At 48.6% G+C, this 22907-nt stretch overlaps 1 protein-coding gene across 5 annotated transcripts in view; it reads right to left on the bottom strand.

The window, feature by feature from the left end:
• etv1 (ETS variant transcription factor 1) overlaps positions 1-22907 on the bottom strand; it is a 209809-nt gene that overhangs the window by 21983 nt on the left and 164919 nt on the right. For all 5 annotated transcript variants that reach the window (XM_072509143.1, XM_072509142.1, XM_072509146.1 and 2 more), the window contains one exon: positions 20474-20643. In XM_072509143.1, the coding sequence (XP_072365244.1) occupies positions 20474-20643 (170 nt within the window). The remainder of the gene's footprint in view (positions 1-20473; positions 20644-22907) is intronic.

Here is a 22907-nt window from a genome sequence, read left to right on the forward strand (position 1 = left end):
GAAAACAGGGCTCAGTGCAGCCTCGTCGGGGAGTTCCCCCAATCTACTAGGATGGGTGTAGATTGCAGGGTGTATCTCGGTGCTCCAAGTGCCGGGAAACACCCGGCTAATCTCGGGCGCAATGGGACTCTGTCCCCATTCGGGTAGATCACGCCCTAGGTGTTGCCTCACCATTGTCCTGTACAACTGTGGCACAACATCCCTATTTTTATGTTCCATTCTCCTTGCACTAAACAGCAACATTCTATTTGCTTTCTCGAGCTTTTGAAACTCAACCAAGCATTCATAACAGGCTCAGCTATATTAACAAGTCTTGTGACATCTAAACAGCAGTCTATTGAAACTGAAAAACCAGATGGTCTGTTTTTCCCCTCCTGTCAATTAAAGCAGTCCAGGAGAAGTTTAATTTTTATCCCCTTCAAAAAGAAAAACCCTTCAGATTTCCTTTAAAGGAGCTCTTGGCATTCAAAACACAGATATCAAGCAGTCTTTCCTAGGTTTTGTCACAAAGACATAGTATTCTGATGCATCTCAAAACTTACATAATATTGATCAATGTAATGGGCATTTACCTTTGTTGGGAAAGGCCCTAAAATCAACTACTGCAGTCATAGCACTTCTAACTCATAATACATCTAACTATTGAAGTTTAAAGAACAGTTTTGTTTTGTATTTCAGTATCAGTCAATGAAAGAGCAAGCTGTTTTTATTTGGTTCCTTACCTGGGACTACAGATCTCGTACAGTTTACAATTACTCTGAACGACGAGTCCTAACAAAATGGGCCTGACTCAGTGAAATTAGCTGGGTTTCTAAATTATTCCCACAATGGAATCGGCAAGGGTGGAATTGCTGATTTTTTTTTTTTATTCATTCAAGCAATGTAGGCTTCACTGGCTAGGCCGGCATTTATTGCACATCCCTCATTGCCCTTGAGATGGTAGTGAAGTGAAGTGAAATGAAATGAAATGAAAATTGCTTACTGTCACAAGTAGGCTTCAAATGAAGTTACTGTGAAAAGCCCCGAGTCGCCACATTCCAGCGCCTGTTCGGGGAGGCTGTTACGGGAATTGAACCGTGCTGCTGGCCTGCTTTAAAAGCCAGCTATTTAGCCCAGTGTGCTAAACCAGCCCCATTGTGAGCTGCGTTATTGAACCACTGAAGTCCATGTGGTATAGGTACACCCATAATGCTGTTATGGAGGGAAGTTCAGGATTTTGACCCGTGATTGCAGGCTTGCTACCCACACCCTTACCCCGGGGCTATAAAAATCCCACATGATGAGAATGTTGGTCGGGGTCCATAGACGCATGAAAATCCAGCCTCTACTTTTGATCTCCCCCACAAGTAGAAACATCTCAACGCTTAGGAAACATCTTTTCTGTGGCTAATCTATGTGTTGCAAGCAGACTGAAAACCAACTCACAAGTGGTAAAGTCGAGTGCAAGCTTTGGTCATTGCCACAAGTGAGAACATAAATTATATCCCACAATCTCTCATTTCTTATTTAAGTAATTAATCCCAAATCTGTCCACTCTTTAATAAATCCTGTATACAAATGTTAAATTAAAACAACAACTATTTTGTTTTCGTTCATTGTATATGGACATTACTGACAAAATCAGCAGTTACTTTCTATTCTGAATTACTCTCTAGTAGGTAGACCATCTTGAACCATGACAAATTGTTGTTAAATAGACAATTCCAGGATTGTGTCCCAGCGGTGAAGGTAAGACGTGGGGCTGGATTCTCCGATCCCTGACGGCGAAATTGAGTTCGGCGACGGGCAGAGAATTCCCGATGATGCTGAAATCAGGGGTAGCGCCACTTTCGCGATGCTCCGCCCCCTGAAAAGCGGTGTACTCTAGGAGTACGCTGCAGGCCGTAACCACGCCCTCCTTATGTTGGTCGAGGCTCGCCCAGCGATGCTCCGTCCCCGACCGGCCGAGTTCCCGACGGCGTGGGTTGCGTGTGGTCTCACCCGTCGCGACCTCAGCGTGGCGGCAGCGGACTCAGTGCAGCGCCGCCACAGTTGGGGAGGGCCGATCCGCGGGTAGGGAGGTCATTATTCGGGGTAGGGGCACTGTGGTGGGGCGGACCGCGGGCTGCGTTCGCCATGAAGCACGGTGCGGCCGCTGCAGGCCGCCAGCGTGCGTATGTGCGGCCACGGACCCGGCATTTCTCTGGGGCGTATCGGCAGCTCGAGCTGGGTGCTCTACACTGCCTGGCTGCTAGCCCCCAGCAACACGGGGAATCGGTGGCCGTTTTGCGCCAGTTTTCCTGGCGGAAAACACCACCGTTTTCACGCTGGCGTGGGGGCCTAAGTCTCCAAATCGGAGAATCCAGCCCGTGGACCTCCAAGTCAGGACGATGCGATAGTTGGAAGGGATCTTGCAGGTGGTTTAATTCCCATGTGTGTCCTGCCCTTGTCCTTCAATGCGATAGAGGTTCTGTGTTTGGAAGGTGTTGCCAAAAGAATCTTTGTGAGTTGCCGCAATGCATCTTGTAGATGATACACTGCTGCAACTGTGCAGGGAGTGAATATTTAAGGTGCTGGATGGGGTGCCAATCAAGCAAACGTCTTTGTCCGAGATGTCATCTAGCTTCTTGCCTGTAGCATTCATTCAGGGAAATGAGGAATATTTCATCACACTCCTGAATTGTTGCCTTGTAAATGGTAAAAAGGCTTTGGCCTGTCAAGAATTCCCAGTCTCTGAACTGCTCTTGTAGCCGCAGCATTAATATGGGTGGTCCATTTGAGTTTCTGGTCAACAGTGACCCCCAAGATGTTGATAGTGTGGGATTCAGCAACAGTAACACCATTGAGGTGTCAAAAGGTTAGATTCTGTCTTCTTGGACTGTCTTATGGCATGAACGTTACTTGCTATTTATTAAACCAATCTTTAATCCTGTCCAAGTCTGACTGCATGTGAGCATAGACTGCTAATTATTTAATAAGTTACAAATGGATCCGAACATTGTGCAATCATTCGAGAATATCCCCACTTCTGATTTTATGATAAAGAGGTCATTGATAAAACAGCTGAAGATTGGTTGGGCCTATGACTCTACCCTGAAACACCCCTGCAATGATATCTGGGGGCTGAGATGTTTGGCCTCCAACAATCATCTTCCTTTGTGCGAGCAATTGGCTCCAGCTAGTGGAGAACTTTCCCCTGATATTCTGTGATTGCAATTTTGCTCGGGCTCCTTGATGTCACACTCAGTCAAATGCTGTCTTGATGTCAAGGGCTGGTTTAGCACACTGGGCTAAATCGCTGGCTTTGAAAGCAGACTAAGGCAGGCCAGCAGCACGGTTCAATTCCCGTACCAGCCTCACCGAACAGGTGCCGGAATGTGGCGACTAGGGGCTTTTCACAGTAACTTCATTTGAAGCCTACTTGTGACAATAAGCGATTTTCATTTCATTCACTCTCACCCCACTTCACATCTAGAATTCATACTTCAACCAATGCTGTAATGGCGGAACCCAAACTGAGCATCGATGAACACATTGTTGAATAAGTGCTGTTTGATAAAATGGTCATCAATTTGCTGCTGAATGTGATGGGGCGGTGATTGGCCAGATTAGATTTTTCCTGCTTTTTGTGGACAGGTCATATCTGGACAATTTTCTACATTAAGATGGAGCAGTCCAAAGATGTGCACGTTGGGTGGATTGACCATGCTAAATTGCTCCTTAGTGTTCAAAAGGTTAGGTGAGTTTGGAGGGCATAGGGCAGGGGCATGTGCCTAGGTAGGGTGCTCTTTCAGAGGGTGGGTGCAGACTCAATGGGCCGAATGGCCTCCTTCTGCACTGTAGGAATGCTATGATTTTAGTTGAGGGTTACCGAAATCGTTCCGGGGATGTAAGATTTGAAGAAGCTGGGTTTGCAATCCTTGGAGCAAAGGAGATTGAGTAGAGATTTGATAGAGGTAATAATAATCTTTATTATTGTCACAAGTAGGCTTGCATTAACACTGCAATGAAGTTACTGTGAAAATCCCCTAGTCGCCACACTCCGCCACTTGTTTGGGTACACAGAGGGAAAATTCAGAATGTCCAAATTACCTATCAGCACGTTACAAGACTTGTGGGAGGAAACTGGAGCACCCAGAGTAAACCCACGCAGACACAGGGAGAACATGCAGACTCCGCATTGACAGTGACCCAAGCCGGGAATCGAACCTGGGATCCTGGCGCTGTGAAGCAACAGTGATAACCACTGTGCAACCATGCTGCCCATGTATAAGATTTTAACACTTCAGACAAACAAAAGTTGCACACACTAGCTGATGGTACAAGGTCTAGAGGACAGATTTAAGGTTTTGAGCAAGAGATGCGGGGGAAGTGAGGAAGAACGTTTTTATGCAGTGAGTGAGAATGACCTGGAATACTCTGCCTACACGTGGGTTGAAGTGGAGATGTCCAATGATTTAAAAAATAAATTTAACGGGCTCTTGAGAACAATTTTTTCGAACCACGTGGATCAAGTGGGGGGAACGAGACTGACTGGGCTCATCTATAGACTCAATGGACTGAATGGCTTTTTTCTGTTCCATCAAAACCAGAATGATTTTAGATGTCAGTGTTGTACATGTATTTGAACAGCTTGGCTTTAAGTGCGTCTATCTTCAATACAGGTCTTCAGTGTTAAAGTTGGAGTATGGTCGGGACCCAACGCCTTTGCTGTATTCAATGCGCTCACCCATTTCTTGATATCATGTGGAGTGAATTGAATTGGCCGAAGATTGGCATCTGTTATGGTAGGAGCCTCAGGAGCCCGAGATGGATCATACACTCATCCACTCCATATTCTGGCTGAGGATGATTTTAAACACTTTGGCCTTGTCTTTTGCCCTCATGTCGTGGGCTCCACCATTATTGAAGATTGGGGCTGTTCACGGAGCATTCTCCTCATGTCAGATGTATAATTGTTCATTGTCATTCACAATTAGATATGGCAGGATTAGAGCTTTAATCTGATCCATGGAATCATAGAATCCCTACAGGGCAGAAAGAGGCCATTCGGACCATCGAGTCTGCACCGATCCTCTGAAAGAGCACCCTACCTAGGCCCACTTTCCCATCTATCGCCATAACTCCACTTGTCGGACACTAATTTTAACAAGGCCAATCCAACTAACCTGCACATCTTTGGACTGTGGGAGGAAACCGGAGCACCCAGAGGAAATCCCCGCAGACATGGGGAGAACGTGCTGACTCCACACAGTCAGCCATTGGTTTTGGAACCACTGAGTGCTATTTACATAATTTAAAAAGAAATTTAGAGCATCCAATTATTTCTTTTTCCAATTAAGGGGCAATTTAGCGTGGCCAATCCATCTGGCCTGCACATCTTTGGGTTATGGGGATGAAACCCATGCAGACATGGGTAGAATGTGCAAACGCCACATGGACAGTGACCTGGGGCCAGGATTGAACCCGGGTCCTCAGCGCTGTGAGGCAGCAGTGCTAACCACTGCACCACCGTGCCATCCCAGTGCTATTTATATCATGCTGCTGCCACTGTTTGTATGCATTTAGTCTTATGTAGTAGCATCACCAGGTTGGTACTTTATCTTAAGGTATGCCTGGTGCTGCTCCTGGAATGCTTTCTTGCACTCCTCATTGAAATTTGGTTCATCCCCTGGCTGGGTGATAATGGTAAAGTGAAGGATTGCTAGGACATGTGGTGACAAGATTGTGGTGAATTCGCCGATCCACCAGCCGCGTATTTCTTGGCGGCGGGATTCTCTGTTCCCGCTGCTGTCAATGGGATTTCCCATTGAAGCCACACATGCCGACCGAAAACCCATGGTGGTGGTGCACTCCCCACCGGACCAAAGAATCCCATCGCTCGGAGAATTCATGGAAATTATGCACTTCCATTCAGTTCCAATCAACTTGCCAAAAATCAATGACTTTGTTTTGAAGCAAATGTTTAAGCCCTTCATGCAATATGGCGATACATATACATTACTATGTACTGTTAAAAGTAAAACTGTGTAGCATATTACAGGCTACATAATTCTTATTCTTATTCCAAATCCATCCATGGCCTTACCCCTCTCAATCTCAGAAATCTCCTCCAGCCCCACAATCCTCCTGGGTACCTTAATTTTAATCGCTCCAACGTCACTAGCTGGGCCTTCAGTTGCCTTGCCCGAGACTCTGGAAATCCCACCCTAAAGGTCTCTGATTCACTATCTTTCCTTCCTCAAGGTACTTTTTAAAATCTACTGCTTTGACCAAGAATTTTTGTCATTTGCCCTAATATCTCCTTTTCTTGCTCAGTGTAATATTTTGTTTTGTAATATCCCTGTGAAGCACCTTGGGCCGTTTTATTAAGTGAATGGCGGTATATAAATACAAGTTGTCGATTGTTTTTGTTGCATAACCTACTGCACAAACTGCCTTGTGGTTTCTTGCCCCAAGTTTGAATGCACAGGATAGAATTCAGAATGTTTGTCCTGTTTGCCCCAGACTGAAATGTTAATACTTTTCATCAAGGACTACACTGCATCCTATTTTAAAGCCTCTCCAGCCAATAATGTACAATATAACAAAGGTGTAGCATCTTTATTATTAGTTTTAAACTTGCATTCCCTCCCCTACCATCCCTTCAACAAGCATCAAGAAAACAATAAATGATCATTTAAAAGTAGTGATCAAAAAGATTACTTTAGGGGCAGCACGGTGGCACAGTGGTTGGCACTGCTGCCTTATGGCGCCGAGGTCCCAGGTTCGATCCCGGCTCTGTCCGTGTGGAGTTTGCACGTTCTCCCCGTGTCTGTGCGGGTTTTGACCCCACAACACAAACATGTGCAGGGTAGGTGGATTGGCCACGCTAAATTGTCCCTTAATTGGAAAAAATGAATTGGGACTCTTAATTTATTTTTATATACTTTGAGGTATATGTCGAACACATTGGATTGGCTGTGGTTACATGCAGCGCCCGATTTTCAGTTTCATTGCTTTTCAATGGAATTAAGTATCAGCCGTTGCATACAACAGGCCCTGCTGCCAATTTTGTACCACCACCCGAGATGAATTTCTTCCCCTTTATATTTGTCAGTTGAATTGAAAGCAGTAATGCAATACTAGCTTTGACAAAGGGTCATCTGGACTTGAAACGTTAGCTCTTTTCTCTCCCTACAGATGCTGCCAGACCTGCTGAGATTTTCCAGCATTTTCTCTTTTGATTTTACTGCAATAGTATTGTTACATTAATGTTCAAAAGCAATCCATGATTCACTTTTGCATATTAGGGACGAATAGCTGCTAGACTGAATCACCTCCTTGAATGTCGCTCCAGTCATTGACAAAAGCCATTATCTTCTCACTGTTGTTAACTGCCAATGTTTTTGCTTGGAAGAAAAACAAGGTGACAGAGCAGCGGGAATCGCTGCAGCTGGTATCAGTGCCATTTCAAACTCAACCAGAGGAGGAGGGAGTAACACGTCTCCAGGCTAGTCTGGACATGTTTCATTTTCTGCTTACCTCACAGTTTTCAGCAGCCTCCCAACTCAGTTCAAAAAAACAATTGATGCTGTAAAGGCATTTGGTGCGGAGCAAATGTTTTTCATGGGATACAAACTCACGAGGCGAGGTTTCTGCCAATACCGGGGGGAGGGAAAGCATATAGAATAAATTGTCCAACTACACAGTTAGACTGAATATACTGGAAAGGTGTAGAAAATATTTCTTGTAATTTATTGAAAATTCAGTGGAATTAATGCTAAGAAGTGAACATAATTGGCGGGATTCTCCGCTCCCAGGACTAAGTGCCCACGCCGTGTTCCACGACGGCGCGAACAGGGCCCGGGCACGACCTATTCTGGCCCTCACGCAGTTCACGCTGCTCCAGCCTATCCGGCGCCGCGCCAACCCGTGCATGCGCAGTTGGGGCAGCTCATTCCTGCGCATGCGCAGTTGGGGCAGATCATTCCTGCGCATGCGCAGTTGGGGCAGATCATTCCTGCGCATGTGCAGTTGGGCCGCGCCATCCTGCGTATGCGCGGGGAACCTATTACGCGCGCTGGTCACTCACCAACATGGCGCCGGGGTTCTGGGGCCGGCCGCGGAAGGAGGTAGGCCCGGGGGCGGGGGGGGGGGGAGAAGAGAGGCCAGCCCGCATTTCGGTGGCCCCGATCGCGGGCCAGACCCCATCGGAGCCCCCCCCCCAGAGGCCGCCCCCCCCCCCCCCCCCCAGCGTTCCCGCACAGTTCCCGCCGGCAGCGACCAGGGGTGAACGGCACCGGCGGGACTGTCTTTTTTTCCGCTGGCCGCTTGGCCCATTCGGGCCGGAGAATTGCCGCTTGCCGTTTGCAGCGATTCTCCGAGTGGCCCGCCGCGATTCCCACGGCGCTGGTTTCGGGGGTTGGGAGAATTGCGTGCGGGTGTCGGGGCGGCGTGGCGCGACTCGCGGGGCGAGATTCTCCGACCCCCCGCTGGGTAGGAGGATCGCCGGGGGCTGGCGTGAATCCCGCCCCTGCCGGTTGCCGAATTCTCCGGCACCGGATATTCGGCGGGGGCGGGAATCGGATGGGCCGAAGTCCCGCCGCTAAAATGCCTGTCCCGCTGGCGTAGATTAAACCACCTACCTTACCGGCGGGGCAAGGCGTCGCGGGCGGGCTCCGGGGTCCTGGGGGCGGCGCAGGGCGATCTGGCCCTGGGGGTTGCCCCCACGGTGGCCTGGCCCGCGATCGGGGCCCACCGATCTGCGGGCGGGCCTGTGCCGTGGGGGCACTCTTTTCCTTCCGCCTTCGCCACGGTCTCCACCATGGTGGAGGCGGAAGAGACTCCCTCCACTGCGCATGAATGCCGTCAGCGGCTGCTAACGCTCCCGCGCATGAGCCGCCTGGAGATGTCATTTCCGCACCAGCTGGCGGGGCATCAAAGGCCTTTTCCGCCAGCTGGCGGGGCAGAAATTCGGCCGGCGTCGGCTTAGCCCCTTAAGGTTGGGGCTCGGCCCCCAAAGATGCGGAGCATTCCGCACCAATATAATACCGCCCAACGTGTGCGTCAACATTTTATTTATGAGAACAAATACACAATTCTCCCAAATGGAGCTAATATGGAGACATTTTCAAAAATCAAGCATTATTATATAAAAAATGAAGCTATTTTCTGCTCCAGTTTTGCTCTAACATTAAAAGGTACTTTATTGAACAATCTTCTTTGGCATCAACCTTTTGTCAGGTTCCACCTTTATTCCACAAATGTTCTGTTTCAGTTTGAAAGCTTTCCTTTCCTTTCTGTTTTGCTGAGTATCTGAAGACCTTTCTGTTGAATTTGGACAACAGTGTGAGCTATTGAACTAAGTGAACTCCTTCCCACCTATCACAGTCCACAGCCCCTTGCGACATCACAGTATACATATATCTCCTAACACTTTTAAAGCAACTCATTTAATTTGACAAAGTCAATGGAAAGAAAAAAAAATGGGAGTGAGGTAAAACTGATTGGCAATTGGTCGTCATCCATTTTATAGATTTAATAGATTGTGGTTGTAATGGAGAAGCTTCAAAAAAATTAGACTACTTAATTTGAAATGCTGAGCCTGAAATCATATACCAGGGCAAGGATTCTCCGTGCCGCGATTGCGCTTGGCGCGGGGCCGGAGAATGGGCGTCAGAACCGCGATCGGGTCCGACGCCGCTCCTGCAATTCTCCAGTCGCTGCCAGTGCACACGGTCAATGCGACGCCGGTCAAGAGCCATTGAAAGAGGCCCCTGCGACGATTCTCCGCTGGCAACTGGCCGAGTTCCCGCCAGCGTGGTTCACTCATGGTTCCACCCGGCGGGAACTCGCAGTGGCGACTGTGGACTCAGTCCTGGTTGGGGGGGCGGGGGGATCCGTCACCGGGTAGGGAGGCAGCCTCCAGGACAGCCAAGCCCGCGATCGGGGGCCACCGACTGGCGGGCGCGCGCAATTGCAGGGGGGGGAGGGGGGTGGGGGGCTATATTGTCGGGGTCGGTCCGTGGTGTCGGTCGGCCAAGTCGCGCGGGGCCGCCGCCGCATACATGCGTGGAACCCTGGTCCGAAGTGCAGGCGCAGACTCCAGCCCCGTATCGGTGGCCGGAGCTGCGAGGAGCTGCAAAACGGAGAATCACTCTGGACTTTCTCCAGGAAAGTCCAGAGTGATTCGCACCCGCGTTTTTTTCTCGCGGGCGTGGGGACATAGCCCAATTATCAGAGAATTCCGCCCCAGATCTCAGTGTGAACGTGGTAAGACTGAAGCATGATGATCATAATTAGAATTTGCTATTGTTATTCTTTTGTCACATCTTCAGTTTGTGATCTGTAATGGGCATGAGGTATACTACCCTTCAACATGATGACTTATCATATCGTTTGGAGACAAAAAACAAAAAGGGTGAGTCCACATATTGCGGCACTAGCAATGAATGCATTAGTGTTTCGGTAACTAATGTGTCTGCTATTTTAAAGAATGTGAACCCCCTTTTAGAAGTATGGAAAAATAAATGTACTGTTCTTTTATCAGTCACTGATATGATCGAATGCAGTATCAACTGCCACAGAAATGGTGCATACGTCTTTAATTAACAATCAACTAGTGGACTTCCGGGTGCGGCGATGACCAGCTGAGTCGCACGTTTCGGCAGCTCCCTGTGAAACGGACTTTTGGGCTCTTGATAGGAGCCCCAACGGCAATTTTAACGGCTGAAAACACCGTGCGGTAAACCAGAAGGGTGTTCCCCCTGGACACGGATGGAAAAAGGAGAGGAAAGTGGCCGGATTGCAGCGGATCCTTTGGAACAACGGCAAGGAAGGCAAGCAGAAACCAAGATGGCGTCGGAAGGTGGCAGTTTCATATGGGGCCCTGAACAACGAGAGTTTTTGAAACGCTGCGTGGAGGAGATAAAAAAGGAAATGAAGAAAGAGTTGTTGGCCCCGATATTACAGGCGATTGAAGGGCTGAAAGAGGAACAAAAGACCCAGGAGCAGGAGCTTCGGGTCGTGAAGGCGAAAGCAGCAGAGAATGAAAACGATATACAGGGCCTGGTGGTGAAGTCGGAGATACAGGAGGCACACCAGAAACGATCTGTGGAGAGGTTGGAGGCACTGGAAAATAACGCAAGGAGGAACAACTTGAGGATTCTTGGCCTTCCTGAAGGTGTGGAGGGGGCGGACGTCGGGGCATTTGTGAGCACGATGCTGCACTCGTTAATGGGAGTGGAGGCCCCGACGGGTCCGTTGGAGGTGGAGGGAGCATACCGAGTTATGGTGCGAGGATCGAGAGCAGGAGAAGCTCCCAGAGCCATAGTGGTGAGATTTCTCCGTTTTAAGGATAGAGAAATGGTCCTTAGATGGGCGAAGAAAACTCGGTGTAGTAAATGGGAGAACGCGGTGATCCGCGTCTATCAAGATTGGAGTGCGGAGGTGGCGAGAAGGAGGGCGAGCTTTAATCGGGCCAAAGCGGTACTTCACAAAAAAAAGATAAAGTTTGGAATGCTGCAACCGGCAAGACTGTGGGTCACATATCAAGGGAGGCACCACTACTTTGAGACGGCGGATGAAGCGTGGACTTTTATTGTAGAAGAAAAATTGGAATGACTGGACTACGAAAATGAACGTTTGGACAAAGTGGTGGGACGAGTGGGGGGGGGGGCGAAGAGGGATTGTATGATTAATCCTGCGGTATGGTAACTTTTCTTTCTCCCACAGGTGGTGATGGGGGGAGGTGGGGAGGGAGAGGAGATGGGGCATTGGCCATGGGAGGCGGGGCCGAGGGAGAGGCGCGGGCTTGGTTCCCGCGCTATGATAATTATGGCGGGAATAGAGAAGCAGGAAGGAGGGGGCGCCGCATGGGGCGAGCCGTGATCACGGGGGGAAGCCGAGGTCAGCCAGAGTTTGCTGACTTCTGGGAGCAACATGGGGGGAGTAATTACGCTAGCGGGGGGTCTAGCGGGGGGGGGGGGGGGGAGGGGGGAATTACTGGGTTGCTGCTGCTGGGGAAAGGGGGGAGTGGGTACGGGAAAGGATGGGCGGGGGGGCACCGTCTGGGAGAAATACAGCTGCGTGGGAACTGGGCGAGAAGCTGGAAAAAGATGATGGCTAACCGGCAAGGGGGGGGGTGGGAAGCCCCCCAACTCGGCTGATCACGTGGAACGTGAGCGGGCTTAACGGGCCGATAAAGAGGGCACGAGTACTCGCACACCTTAAGAAACTTAAAGCAGATGTGGTCATGTTACAGGAAACGCACCTGGAACTGATAGATCAGGTTAGGCTGCGTAAGGGATGGGTAGGGCAAGTGTTCCATTCGGGGCTGGATGCGAAAAACAGGGGGGTGGCTATATTAGTGGGGAAGCGGGTAATGTTCGAGGCAAAGACTATAGTGGCGGATAACGGGGGCAGATACGTGATGGTGAGTGGCAAATTACAGGGAGAGATGGTGGTGTTGGTAAACGTGTATGCCCCGAATTGGGACGATGCCAATTTTATGAGGCGAATGCTAGGACGCATCCCAGACCTAGAGACCGGAAAGCTGATAATGGGGGGAGACTTTAACACGGTGTTGGAACCAAGGCTGGATAGGTCGAAGTCCAGGACTGGTAGGAGGCCGGCAGCAGCCAAGGTGCTTAAGGATTTTATGGAGCAGATGGGAGGGGTGGACCCGTGGAGATTCAGTAGACCTAGGAGTAAGGAGTTCTCGTTTTTCTCCTATGTCCACAAAGTCTATTCACGCATAGACTTTTTTGTGTTGGGTAGGGCATTGATCCCGAGGGTGAGGGGAACGGAATATACGGCTATAGCCATTTCGGATCATGCCCCACACTGGGTAGACTTGGAGATAGGGGAGGAAACAAGAGGGCGTCCACCCTGGAGAATGGACATGGGACTAATGGCGGATGAGGGGGTGTGCTTAAGGGTGAGGGGATGCATTGAAAAGTACTTGGAACTCAATGACAATGGGGAGGTTCAGGTGGGAGTGGTCTGGGAGGCGTTGAAGGCGGTGGTTAGGGGGGAGCTGATATCAATAAGGACACATAAAGGGAAGCAGGAGAGTAAGGAACGGGAGCGGTTGTTGCAAGAACTTTTGAGGGTGGACAGACAATATGCGGAAGCACCGGAGGAGAGACTGTACAGGGAAAGGCAAAGGCTGCATGTGGAATTTGACTTGCTGACCACAGGCACTGCAGAGGCACAATGGAGGAAGGCGCAGGGTGTACAGTATGAATATGGAGAGAAGGCGAGCAGATTGCTGGCACACCAATTGAGGAAAAGGGGAGCAGCGAGGGAAATAGGGGGGGTGAGAGACGAAGATGGAGAGACGGAGCGGGGAGCGGAGAGAGTGAATGAAGTGTTTAAGACATTTTATAAAAAATTGTATGAAGCTCAACCCCCGGATGGGAGGGAGAGAATGATGGAGTTTTTGGATCGGCTGGAAATTCCCAAGGTGGAAGAGCAGGAAAGGATGGGATTGGGAGCACAGATCACGGTAGAAGAAGTGGTGAAAGGAATTAGGAACATGCAGACGGGAAAGGCCCCGGGACCGGACGGATTCCCAGTTGAATTTTACAGAAAATATTTGGACTTGCTCGCCCCGCTACTGACGAGGACCTTTAACGAGGCAAAGGAAAGGGGACAACTGCCCCCGACTATGTCAGAAGCAACGATATCGCTTCTTTTAAAGAAGGAAAAGGATCCGCTTCAATGCGGGTCCTACAGACCAATCTCCCTCCTCAATGTAGATGCCAAGGTCTTGGCCAAGGTAATGGCAATGAGAATAGAGGAATGTGTCCCGGGGGTGGTTCATGAGGACCAAACTGGGTTTGTGAAGGGGAGACAGCTGAACACGAACATACGGAGGTTGTTAGGGGTAATGATGATGGCCCCACCAGAGGGTGAAACGGAGATAGTAGTGGCGATGGATGCCGAGAAAGCATTTGATAGAGTGGAGTGGGATTATCTGTGGGAGGTGTTGAGGAGATTTGGGTTCGGAGAGGGGTATGTTAGATGGGTGCAGCTGTTGTATAGGGCCCCAGTGGCGAGTGTGGTCACGAATGGACGGGGATCGGCATATTTTCGGCTCCATAGACGGACAAGGCAGGGATGTCCTCTGTCCCCATTACTGTTTGCACTGGCGATTGAGCCCCTGGCGATAGCGCTGAGAGGTTCCAAGGGATGGAGGGGAATACTTAGGGGAGGAGAAGAACACCGGGTATCTTTATATGCGGATGATCTGCTACTATGTGTGGCGGATCCAGCGGAGGGGATGCCAGAAATAATGCGGATACTTGGGGAGTTTGGGGATTTTTCAGGGTATAAATTGAACATGGGGAAGAGTGAGCTGTTTGTGGTGCATCCAGGGGAGCAGAGTAGAGAAATAGAAGACCTACCGTTGAGGAAGGTAACAAGAGACTTTCGTTACCTGGGGATCCAGATAGCTAAGAATTGGGGCACATTGCACAGGCTAAATTTGACGTGGTTGGTGGAACAGATGGAGGAAGATTTCAAGAGATGGGATATGGTAGCATTGTCAATGGCAGGGAGGGTGCAGGCGGTTAAGATGGTGGTCCTCCCGAGATTCCTCTTTGTGTTTCAGTGTCTCCCGGTGGTGATCACGAAGGCTTTTTTCAAAAGGATAGAAAAGAGTATCATGGGTTTTGTTTGGGCCGGGAAGACTCCGAGAGTGAGGAAGGGATTCTTACAGCGTAGTAGGGATAGGGGGGGGGCTGGCACTACCGAGCCTAAGTGAGTATTATTGGGCCGCTAATATTTCAATGGTGAGTAAGTGGATGGGAGAGGAGGAAGGAGCGGCGTGGAAGAGATTAGAGAGGGCGTCCTGTAGGGGGACCAGCCTGCAGGCTATGGTGACAGCCCCATTGCCGTTCTCACCAAGGAACTATACCACGAGTCCGGTGGTGGTAGCTACACTGAAGATTTGGGGACAGTGGAGACGACATAGGGGAAAGACCGGAGCACTGGGGGGGTCCCCGATAAGAAACAACCATAGGTTTGCCCCGGGGGGAATGGATGGGGGATATGGAATGTGGCAAAGAGCAGGTATAACGCAATTGAAAGATCTATTTGTGGATGGGAAGTTTGCGAGTCTGGGAGCGCTGACCGAGAAATATGGGTTGCCCCAAGGGAATGCATTCAGGTACATGCAATTGAGGGCTTTTGCGAGGCAACAGGTGAGGGAATTCCCACAGCTCCCGACACAAGAGGTGCAGGACAGAGTCATCTCAAAGAAATGGGTGGGGGACGGTAAGGTGTCGGATATATATAGGGAAATGAGAGACGAAGGGGAGACTATGATGGACGAACTAAAAGGGAAATGGGAAGAAGAGCTAGGGGAGGAGATTGAGGAGGGGATGTGGGCAGATGCCCTAAACAGGGTAAACTCGTCGTCCTCGTGCGCCAGGCTAAGCCTGATTCAGTTTAAGGTATTACACAGGGCACATATGACTGGAACACGGCTCAGTAAATTTTTTGGGGTGGAGGATAGGTGTGCGAGGTGCTCGAGAAGCCCAGCGAATCATACCCATATGTTTTGGTCATGCCCGGCACTACAGGGGTTTTGGATGGGGGTGACAAAGGTGCTTTCGAAAGTAGTAGGAGTCCGGGTCGAACCAAGCTGGGGGTTGGCTATATTTGGGGTTGCACAAGAGCCGGGAGTGCAGGAGGCGAAAGAGGCCGATGTTTTGGCCTTTGCGTCCCTAGTAGCCCGGCGCAGAATATTGCTAATGTGGAAAGAAGCCAAGCCCCCGGGGGTGGAGACCTGGATAAATGATATGGCGGGGTTCATAAAGTTAGAGCGGATTAAGTTCGTCCTAAGGGGGTCGGCTCAAGGGTTTACTAGGCGGTGGCAACCGTTCGTCGAATATCTTGCGGAAAGATAGATAGGGGAGAACAAAGAAGGCAGCAGCAGCGGCCCAGGACTTGGGGGGGGGGGGGGCGGGGGGGGGGAGGGATGGGGGGGGATTGGGGGGGGGTGTGGCCTGAGACAAGGCAGTTGCCAATTAGGGCTAGTTTTTATTTTTTGTTATTTAATATTTATTTATTTGTTGTTGTTTTTGTTTAAATTTAAAAAGGTCATTATTATCTGTATTGTTACAATGTTGTGTAAAGGATGCACAATGTACTGTGTTGGTTGACCAAAAATTTTCAATAAAATATTATTTTTAAAAAAAAACAATCAACTAGTGACTTGATGTCAACAAACCACTATCAATTGATTCACCTTGTACTCTCCTCCACCTAATGATTACACTAAACTTTGCCCATTTATCAAGATAAGTCAATTTAAAATTCAAAGATCTTTGGGATAAAAAATACACATGTTCCGAAGTTAAAAGGCTCAAACCTACACCTGTAGTTCTATTCACACTCAATTACCTCAAAAATAATGGGGAAGAGGTCCTCGCTGCCGTAGTTGAGATGAGTCAAACCGTTTTGCCTGTGACTTGGTGTAACTATAGGAAATGGCCATGTCTATTCAATTTAAAATCTCTTGATACTTTTCAAGTCACTCATTCAATTTGACAAAGTCAATGGCAAGAAACAAAATGAGAGAGAAGTAACACAGGTTGACATTTGGTCACCATCCATTTTATACTACTGCATAACGACTGCGGGCTGAATTCTCCGCTGACGGAATGCTCCATTTTGCCGGTAGCCAGGGGGTTTCCCGATGGCGTGGGGCTGCCCCACAATGGGAAACCCCATTGACCGGCCGGCGTAACGGAGCATCCCACCGGTGGGGTTAAATAGAAATCTGGTGCGGCGGGGCGGAGAATCCAGCCCAGAATTTACCTGTAACTTAAATGGATACATTTTGCAGTGTGTGGTGTTTAGTGGCAGAGTTAACTGAAACCTAAACGCCCGAATCAGCTCAGAGTCACTGCTTCTTTTATGCAATGCAGTAGCTTGAACTGATTGGGTTTTCCAAATTTGTATTTGGGACATAAGGGCCAGGATTCTCCCCTACCCGGCGGGGTGGGGGGTCCCAGCGGGATGGAGTGGCGTGAACGACTCCGGCATCGGGCCGCCCCAAAGTTGCGGATTTCTCCACACCTTTAGGGGCCAAGCACTCACCGTGAGGGGCTAGGCCCGGGCCGGAGTGGTTTCCGCTCCACCGACTGGCGTGGAAGGCCTTTGGCGCCACGCCAGCCGGGGCCGAAAGGACTTCGCCGGGCGGCGGAACTCTGCGCATGCGTGGGGTGTCAGTGGCCGCTGACATCATCCCCGCGCATGCACAGGGGGGGGTGGTCTCATCGCGGAGGATGTGGCTTAGGCGGAGGGAAAAGGGTGCCCCCACGGCACAGGCCCACCTGCGGATCGGTGGGCCCCAATCGCGGGCCAGGTCGCCCCCCCCCCCCCCCTTCCCAAGGACCCCGGAGCCCACCTGCGCTGCCAGTCCCGCCGGGAAGGTAGGTGGTTTGATTCACGCCGGCGGGACTGGCATGACAGCAGTAGGACATCGGCGCGGCGTGATTCCCGCCCCCGCCGAATATTCGGTGCCAGAGAATTCGGCGGCCAGCGGGGGCGGGATTTACGCCGCCCCCCCGGCGATTCTCCGACCCACCGGGGGGTCGGTGAATCCCGCCCAAAGAGTCAGAGGCAGAAGCAAAAATCAAAAAAGCCACTCTAATTGTTCTTTGGAGCACAACCATCTTTTCAGCTGCTTCATCAATAAACTTCCCTCCATTATAAGGTTTAGAATGGAGCTATTTGGATGATGGATCTACAGTTCTCTGTCACTTACATATGAATATATGTATTAGGAGCAGAGTAGGCCACTTGGCCCCTCGAGCAATAAGATCATGGCTGATCTGATTGTAACCTCAACCCAACATTCTTGCCTACATCTAATAGGTGACAAATCAAGAATCTATCTAGCTCTGCCTTAAAAATATTCAAAGACTGCTTCCACCACCTTTTGAGGAAGAGTTTCAAAGACTCACGACCCTTTTGAGGGGAAAAAATCTCCTTATCTTTTCATAAATGAGCGACCCTTGTTTTTAAACAGTGACCCCTGGTTCTATATTTTTCCAGAAGAGAAACCATTCTCTCTACACCCACCCTGTCAATATCCCTCAGGATATTAAAGGTGTTGATCAAGTCGCCTCTAAGCTCCAGTGGATATAATCTGTCCTACCTTTTGTCATAAGACAACTCATCCATCCCTGGTATTAGTCTAGTCAACCTTCTCTGAACTGCTTCCAAAGCATTTACTTATTTCCTTAAACAGGAAGACCAATCACTGTACAGAATACCCCAATGTGGTCTTACCAGTGCTGTTTACAACTGAAGCATAACCTCCCTGCTTTTGTAATAACAACTTGGGACATCCAATTGTTGGCAGGTATAATTTGTGCCAAACAAGCCAAAGGCAAGATTCAGTGAGAAAAGTCCAAACACCTACTCCTAATTTTCAGAAGCAGCACTAATGACAAGGTCTCCATCATCAATATCTTTGCAGGTCGGGGGACTGGGGGCATGGAAGTTGGTGGGGGTGATTTGGGTACAGTCTCACCATTGCTCTAGTTTAACTGGACCAACCTATTAACCACAGTGATCACAAAAGCAGGGCAGAGGTTGGGAGCTCTGCAGTGAGTGACTTGAGATCTTGACCGCTCAATGAGTCTCCACAATCTGCAAGGTCAAACCACAAGTATGATAGAATACACTTCACTCACCTGTTTGAGTGTAGGCGCACCAACACTCGGGAAATGCAACATTATCCAGGACAATGCAGTCCACTTGACTGACCATTGAGTTCGTTATCAACATCTCTCTGCCACTAGCCCACTGTGTCTACACTTTCTACAGGCTGCACTGCAGCAAATCTGATTTCTAGAACCAAGGTCAAGAGCAGCAATATCATGGGAACACCACCATCTTCAAATCACACAACTGACGAAGACATGTATCACTATTCCTTCATTGTCACTGGGTCAGTATCCTGGAATCGCGAAGTCACACCAGTGTGGGTGCACTTAAATATTGCTATGCTTTTGGTTTCAAGGAGAGGGCCAAAATCACTTGCACAGGACAACTAGGAATGGACAATAAATGTAGCCCTGACAGTTTCACGCATCTCATGACAGCAAGTTTTTGAAAAAGCTCCTTTAGGAACATAAACTAAATCTGCCACAGAAATGTTAGGGGTGTAACTTCAAAATAAATGGTTGCAATATTAACTCTCCAAATGTAACAGCGAACTGAAAATGTATATAAGATTGCAATTTTTCATTTATTTCAAGAAATACTTTGAATTATGAAATATTTTAAAGAAAGGAAGAACCAACTTGCATTTACATACTGACTTTCAAATGCCAGGATACCCTCAAGTGTTTCCCAACTAATAAGTGGAGTAATGTTATAATGTAGGCATTGCGGCAACCAATTTGCACAAAGCAAGCTCCCACAGCCAGATAATGACCTAAAAATTACATTTTACAGGCTTCACTTTTTTTCTCCTCCCCTCCCTTTTCCCAGGACCTACCTGAAGGTCATTGCCAGCAATGCAGCCAGCTCAAATTGGAGAGTCATAAACAGGTAGCTTGCTCTCTGGTAGTGATAAGATCTGCTACCACTCAATTATTTTACAGTGAAGCCCAATTTTGGATGAGTCTCAGGCCATGGGTTGTGCTGGGAGCAGACTGAGGACACGATCGAACGCTCTCGTCACGCCCAACTAAGTGACACAATGAAGCCGTTAAATCTCGCGAGTAGTCTCTCGTGAGATTTGCAATGCTTGGAAAGTTTAGCGAGATCTAACGGGATCCAGGTGAACATATTTAAATGAGCCATTAGGCTTATTTAAATATGTCTGTGCCAGATTATCCCAGCACCCAGGAACTAACGTCCTCCCGAGCGAGGCCTCAACTGGGTGTCGTTTAGCACTGGTCCACACAAACGTGGACCAGGTGTAATGGCACCTGGGAGGGGGGATTTACCAGGCCCTGGGGTGGTCAGGCTCTGGGCAGGATGGAACCCTGGCACTCCAGCCATCCGGGGTCACTTAGAGGGTCGAGAGATCCCTCTTCCTGCACTGACAAGAGTCATTCTCGGCGCTGCAGGCTCCGAGGAACACCCCACTATTCGCATCCAAAACAGAACTCTTTTTTTGCTAACTAATACTCGTCCACTGTTTTTGATGACGTTGCTTGATGGTTAATTGTTGGTGAAAGGGTACTCAAGTCCACAAGAGAGGGTAGATGGACCAATGATTTAATATCTCAGCTGAAAGTGGCACCTCTTAACAGTATTGCTCTGAAGTGCCAGCCTGCATTATGTGCTCAAGTCTCAATTCCGTCATTCAACTTTTTTGTTTGTGATTAAAAGTGCAGGGCTAATTTTCTGACTTTGACTCATGTAAACTAATTTTAACCACAATATTTAATTCCCCCTCCTTCACTCCCTTAATCCCCAACCTCCCTTTGCTGATTAGGTGTTTCTTTTTACTACAGTTGTGCTAACAGTGGAAACCCACCTCCTCTGGCTCAATGAGTTTGAACTCCATGCCACGACCCGTCCAAGCAATAAAGTGCGAGTTTGCCGGATCATCCAGCAGAGCCACTAGAAACTGCCAAAGCTGGAGAGAGCCTCTGCGCTGGTAAGTTGGTCCTTCCCGATATACGCCTGGTTCCTGTTTGATGTCACCTGTGGAAACAGAAGCCACCTCGTTGCGTTAACAATATGAACCAGGCAAAGTTTCATATTTGTTCTAGATCAGCATCGGATCTCGTTCGGGATTGAAACAGTTAAGCCTATTTCCCCTGGCTGGCCTCCTACCTTGCATGCTTCATGCACTTAAAACTCATTTAAAACTCGAAAATCCATGTTCTAACTCACACCAATAATGGTTCAGCCATCACTCCTGTCCATCCTGACCTTCACTGGTTCCTACTGCAACCACCCCATGATTTCAAAATCCTCGTCCTTGATTTCAAATCCGTCCGTGACCTCGCACCTCTCTATCTCTGTGGACTCTCCACTCAACAACCCAGTGTGATTTCTGCGCTCCCCCAAATCTAGCCTCTTGCAATTCTGTGATGTCATTGCTTTGCCGATGGCTGTGCTTTCAGCTGCCTAGGCCCTCAGTTCTGGAAGACCCTCTCGAAGGCCCTATGCTCTGAATGTCCCTTTCTAAAACACTGCCTTTCTCCTTTAAAGTTCTGCTTAAAATCTACAACTTTGATCAAGTTTTTGGCCACCTGTCCTTACAATGTGGCTTGTTGTCAAATTTTGTTTGCTAAAGCTCCTGTGAAGTGCCTATGGGATGGTTCACCAGGTTAACGGTGCTATGCAAATACAAGTTGCTGTATACTGTAATTCTCCTCTGGGACCTGGTTTCTAAACTTATGAGATGAAAGCATCTCTCTAACAGCTGTAGCAATGCTAAGTGAAATGAATGTGGAGAGTTTAAACTGACTTTTCATTGAATCCATATCTATACCATAAAACTGTCCATAATTATGTACTGCATTCACAATCTGAATTGGAAAAGCCTTGTGGGTTACTGACAATGAGAAATAGAAAATGTCAGAGTGGGACAGGATTGAAGGGCAGCTTTGCTCTACATTTAATTCCTGTAGCACTATCATTAATTTCGGAATGCTTGATATCAAGGTTGGTTGAAAAAGTTACACAAAGATCCATGCAGTGCTACACATGCTTGAACACACAGGCACCAACCAACCAAATTTATCATGGGTCTCAAAAGTCCCATTACCCTTTAACGTCTATGAGAAACCTTTTCCCACCATATATTTCAATGGACATACTCTTGGTGTTGAGAGCAAATCTATCAGTAAGTAGTAGCTAAATATTTGTAACTTCAGCCAGATGCCAAAGTACATCATTTATATATCTATATATATATATTTTGTATGCACGGATCTGCTGACTGCAGCCAGTTGTGTGAATATTATCTAGAACAGCTTGTTGCAAGGCCATGACTTCTTCACAATCTCAACTCACACAAAATTAGGTCAAATCCAACCTGGCCAATTACTGCCCATCAGTCTACCATCAATCATTAGCAAAGTGATGCAAGGGGTCACTGATGGTGCTACCAAGCAACATTTGCTCAGCAATAACCTTCTCACTGATGGTCAGTTTGGGTTCCTTCAGGGCCACTGAGCTTCTGACCCCTTTACAGTCTTGGTCCAAACACAAACAAAGAGCTGAACTCCAGAGTGACTACCCTCAACATCAAAGCAGTATCTGACCAAACGTGGCACCATGGAGCCCATCAAAACTGAGGTCAATCGGAATCAGGGGGAAAATTCTCCATTGGTTGAAGTCATAGCTGGTACAAAGGAAGATTTGTGCTGGTTGGAGGTCAATCATCTTAGTCTAGGGATAGTGTTGCAGAAGTTCTTCAGCGTAGTGTCCTAGGCCCAAATATCTCCAGCTGCTTCATCAATGATCTTCTCTCCAGGTCAGAAGGGGCGATGTCCGTCGATGACAATGTACAGCACCATTTGCGATGCCTCTGAAGTGTCCATGTCCATATGCAGCAAGATCTGGGCAATATCCAGGCTTGGGCTGACAAATGGCGAGTAACATTTGCGCCATACCAGTGTTGAGCATCCCCAACAAGAGAGAATCTAACCATCTCCCCATGATATGCAATGGCACTACCATCACTGAATTCCCCACTATCAACATCCTGAGGTTGCCATTGACCACAAACTGAACTAGACCAGTCACATGAATATCGTGCACACAAGAAAATATCAGAGGCTTGGAATCCTGATTCCCCAAAACCTGGCCACCATCTACAAGACTCAAGTTTGAGTGCCTGGAATATTCTCCACTTGCCTGGATGAATGCAGCCCCAACATTAATCCAGAAGTTTGACACCATCCAGGACAAAGCAAACTGCTTGACTTGGTACCCTATCCACCACCTACAGCACT

The sequence above is a fragment of the Scyliorhinus torazame genome, chromosome 6, assembly GCF_047496885.1.
Source record: "Scyliorhinus torazame isolate Kashiwa2021f chromosome 6, sScyTor2.1, whole genome shotgun sequence".
NCBI lineage: Eukaryota > Metazoa > Chordata > Chondrichthyes > Carcharhiniformes > Scyliorhinidae > Scyliorhinus > Scyliorhinus torazame.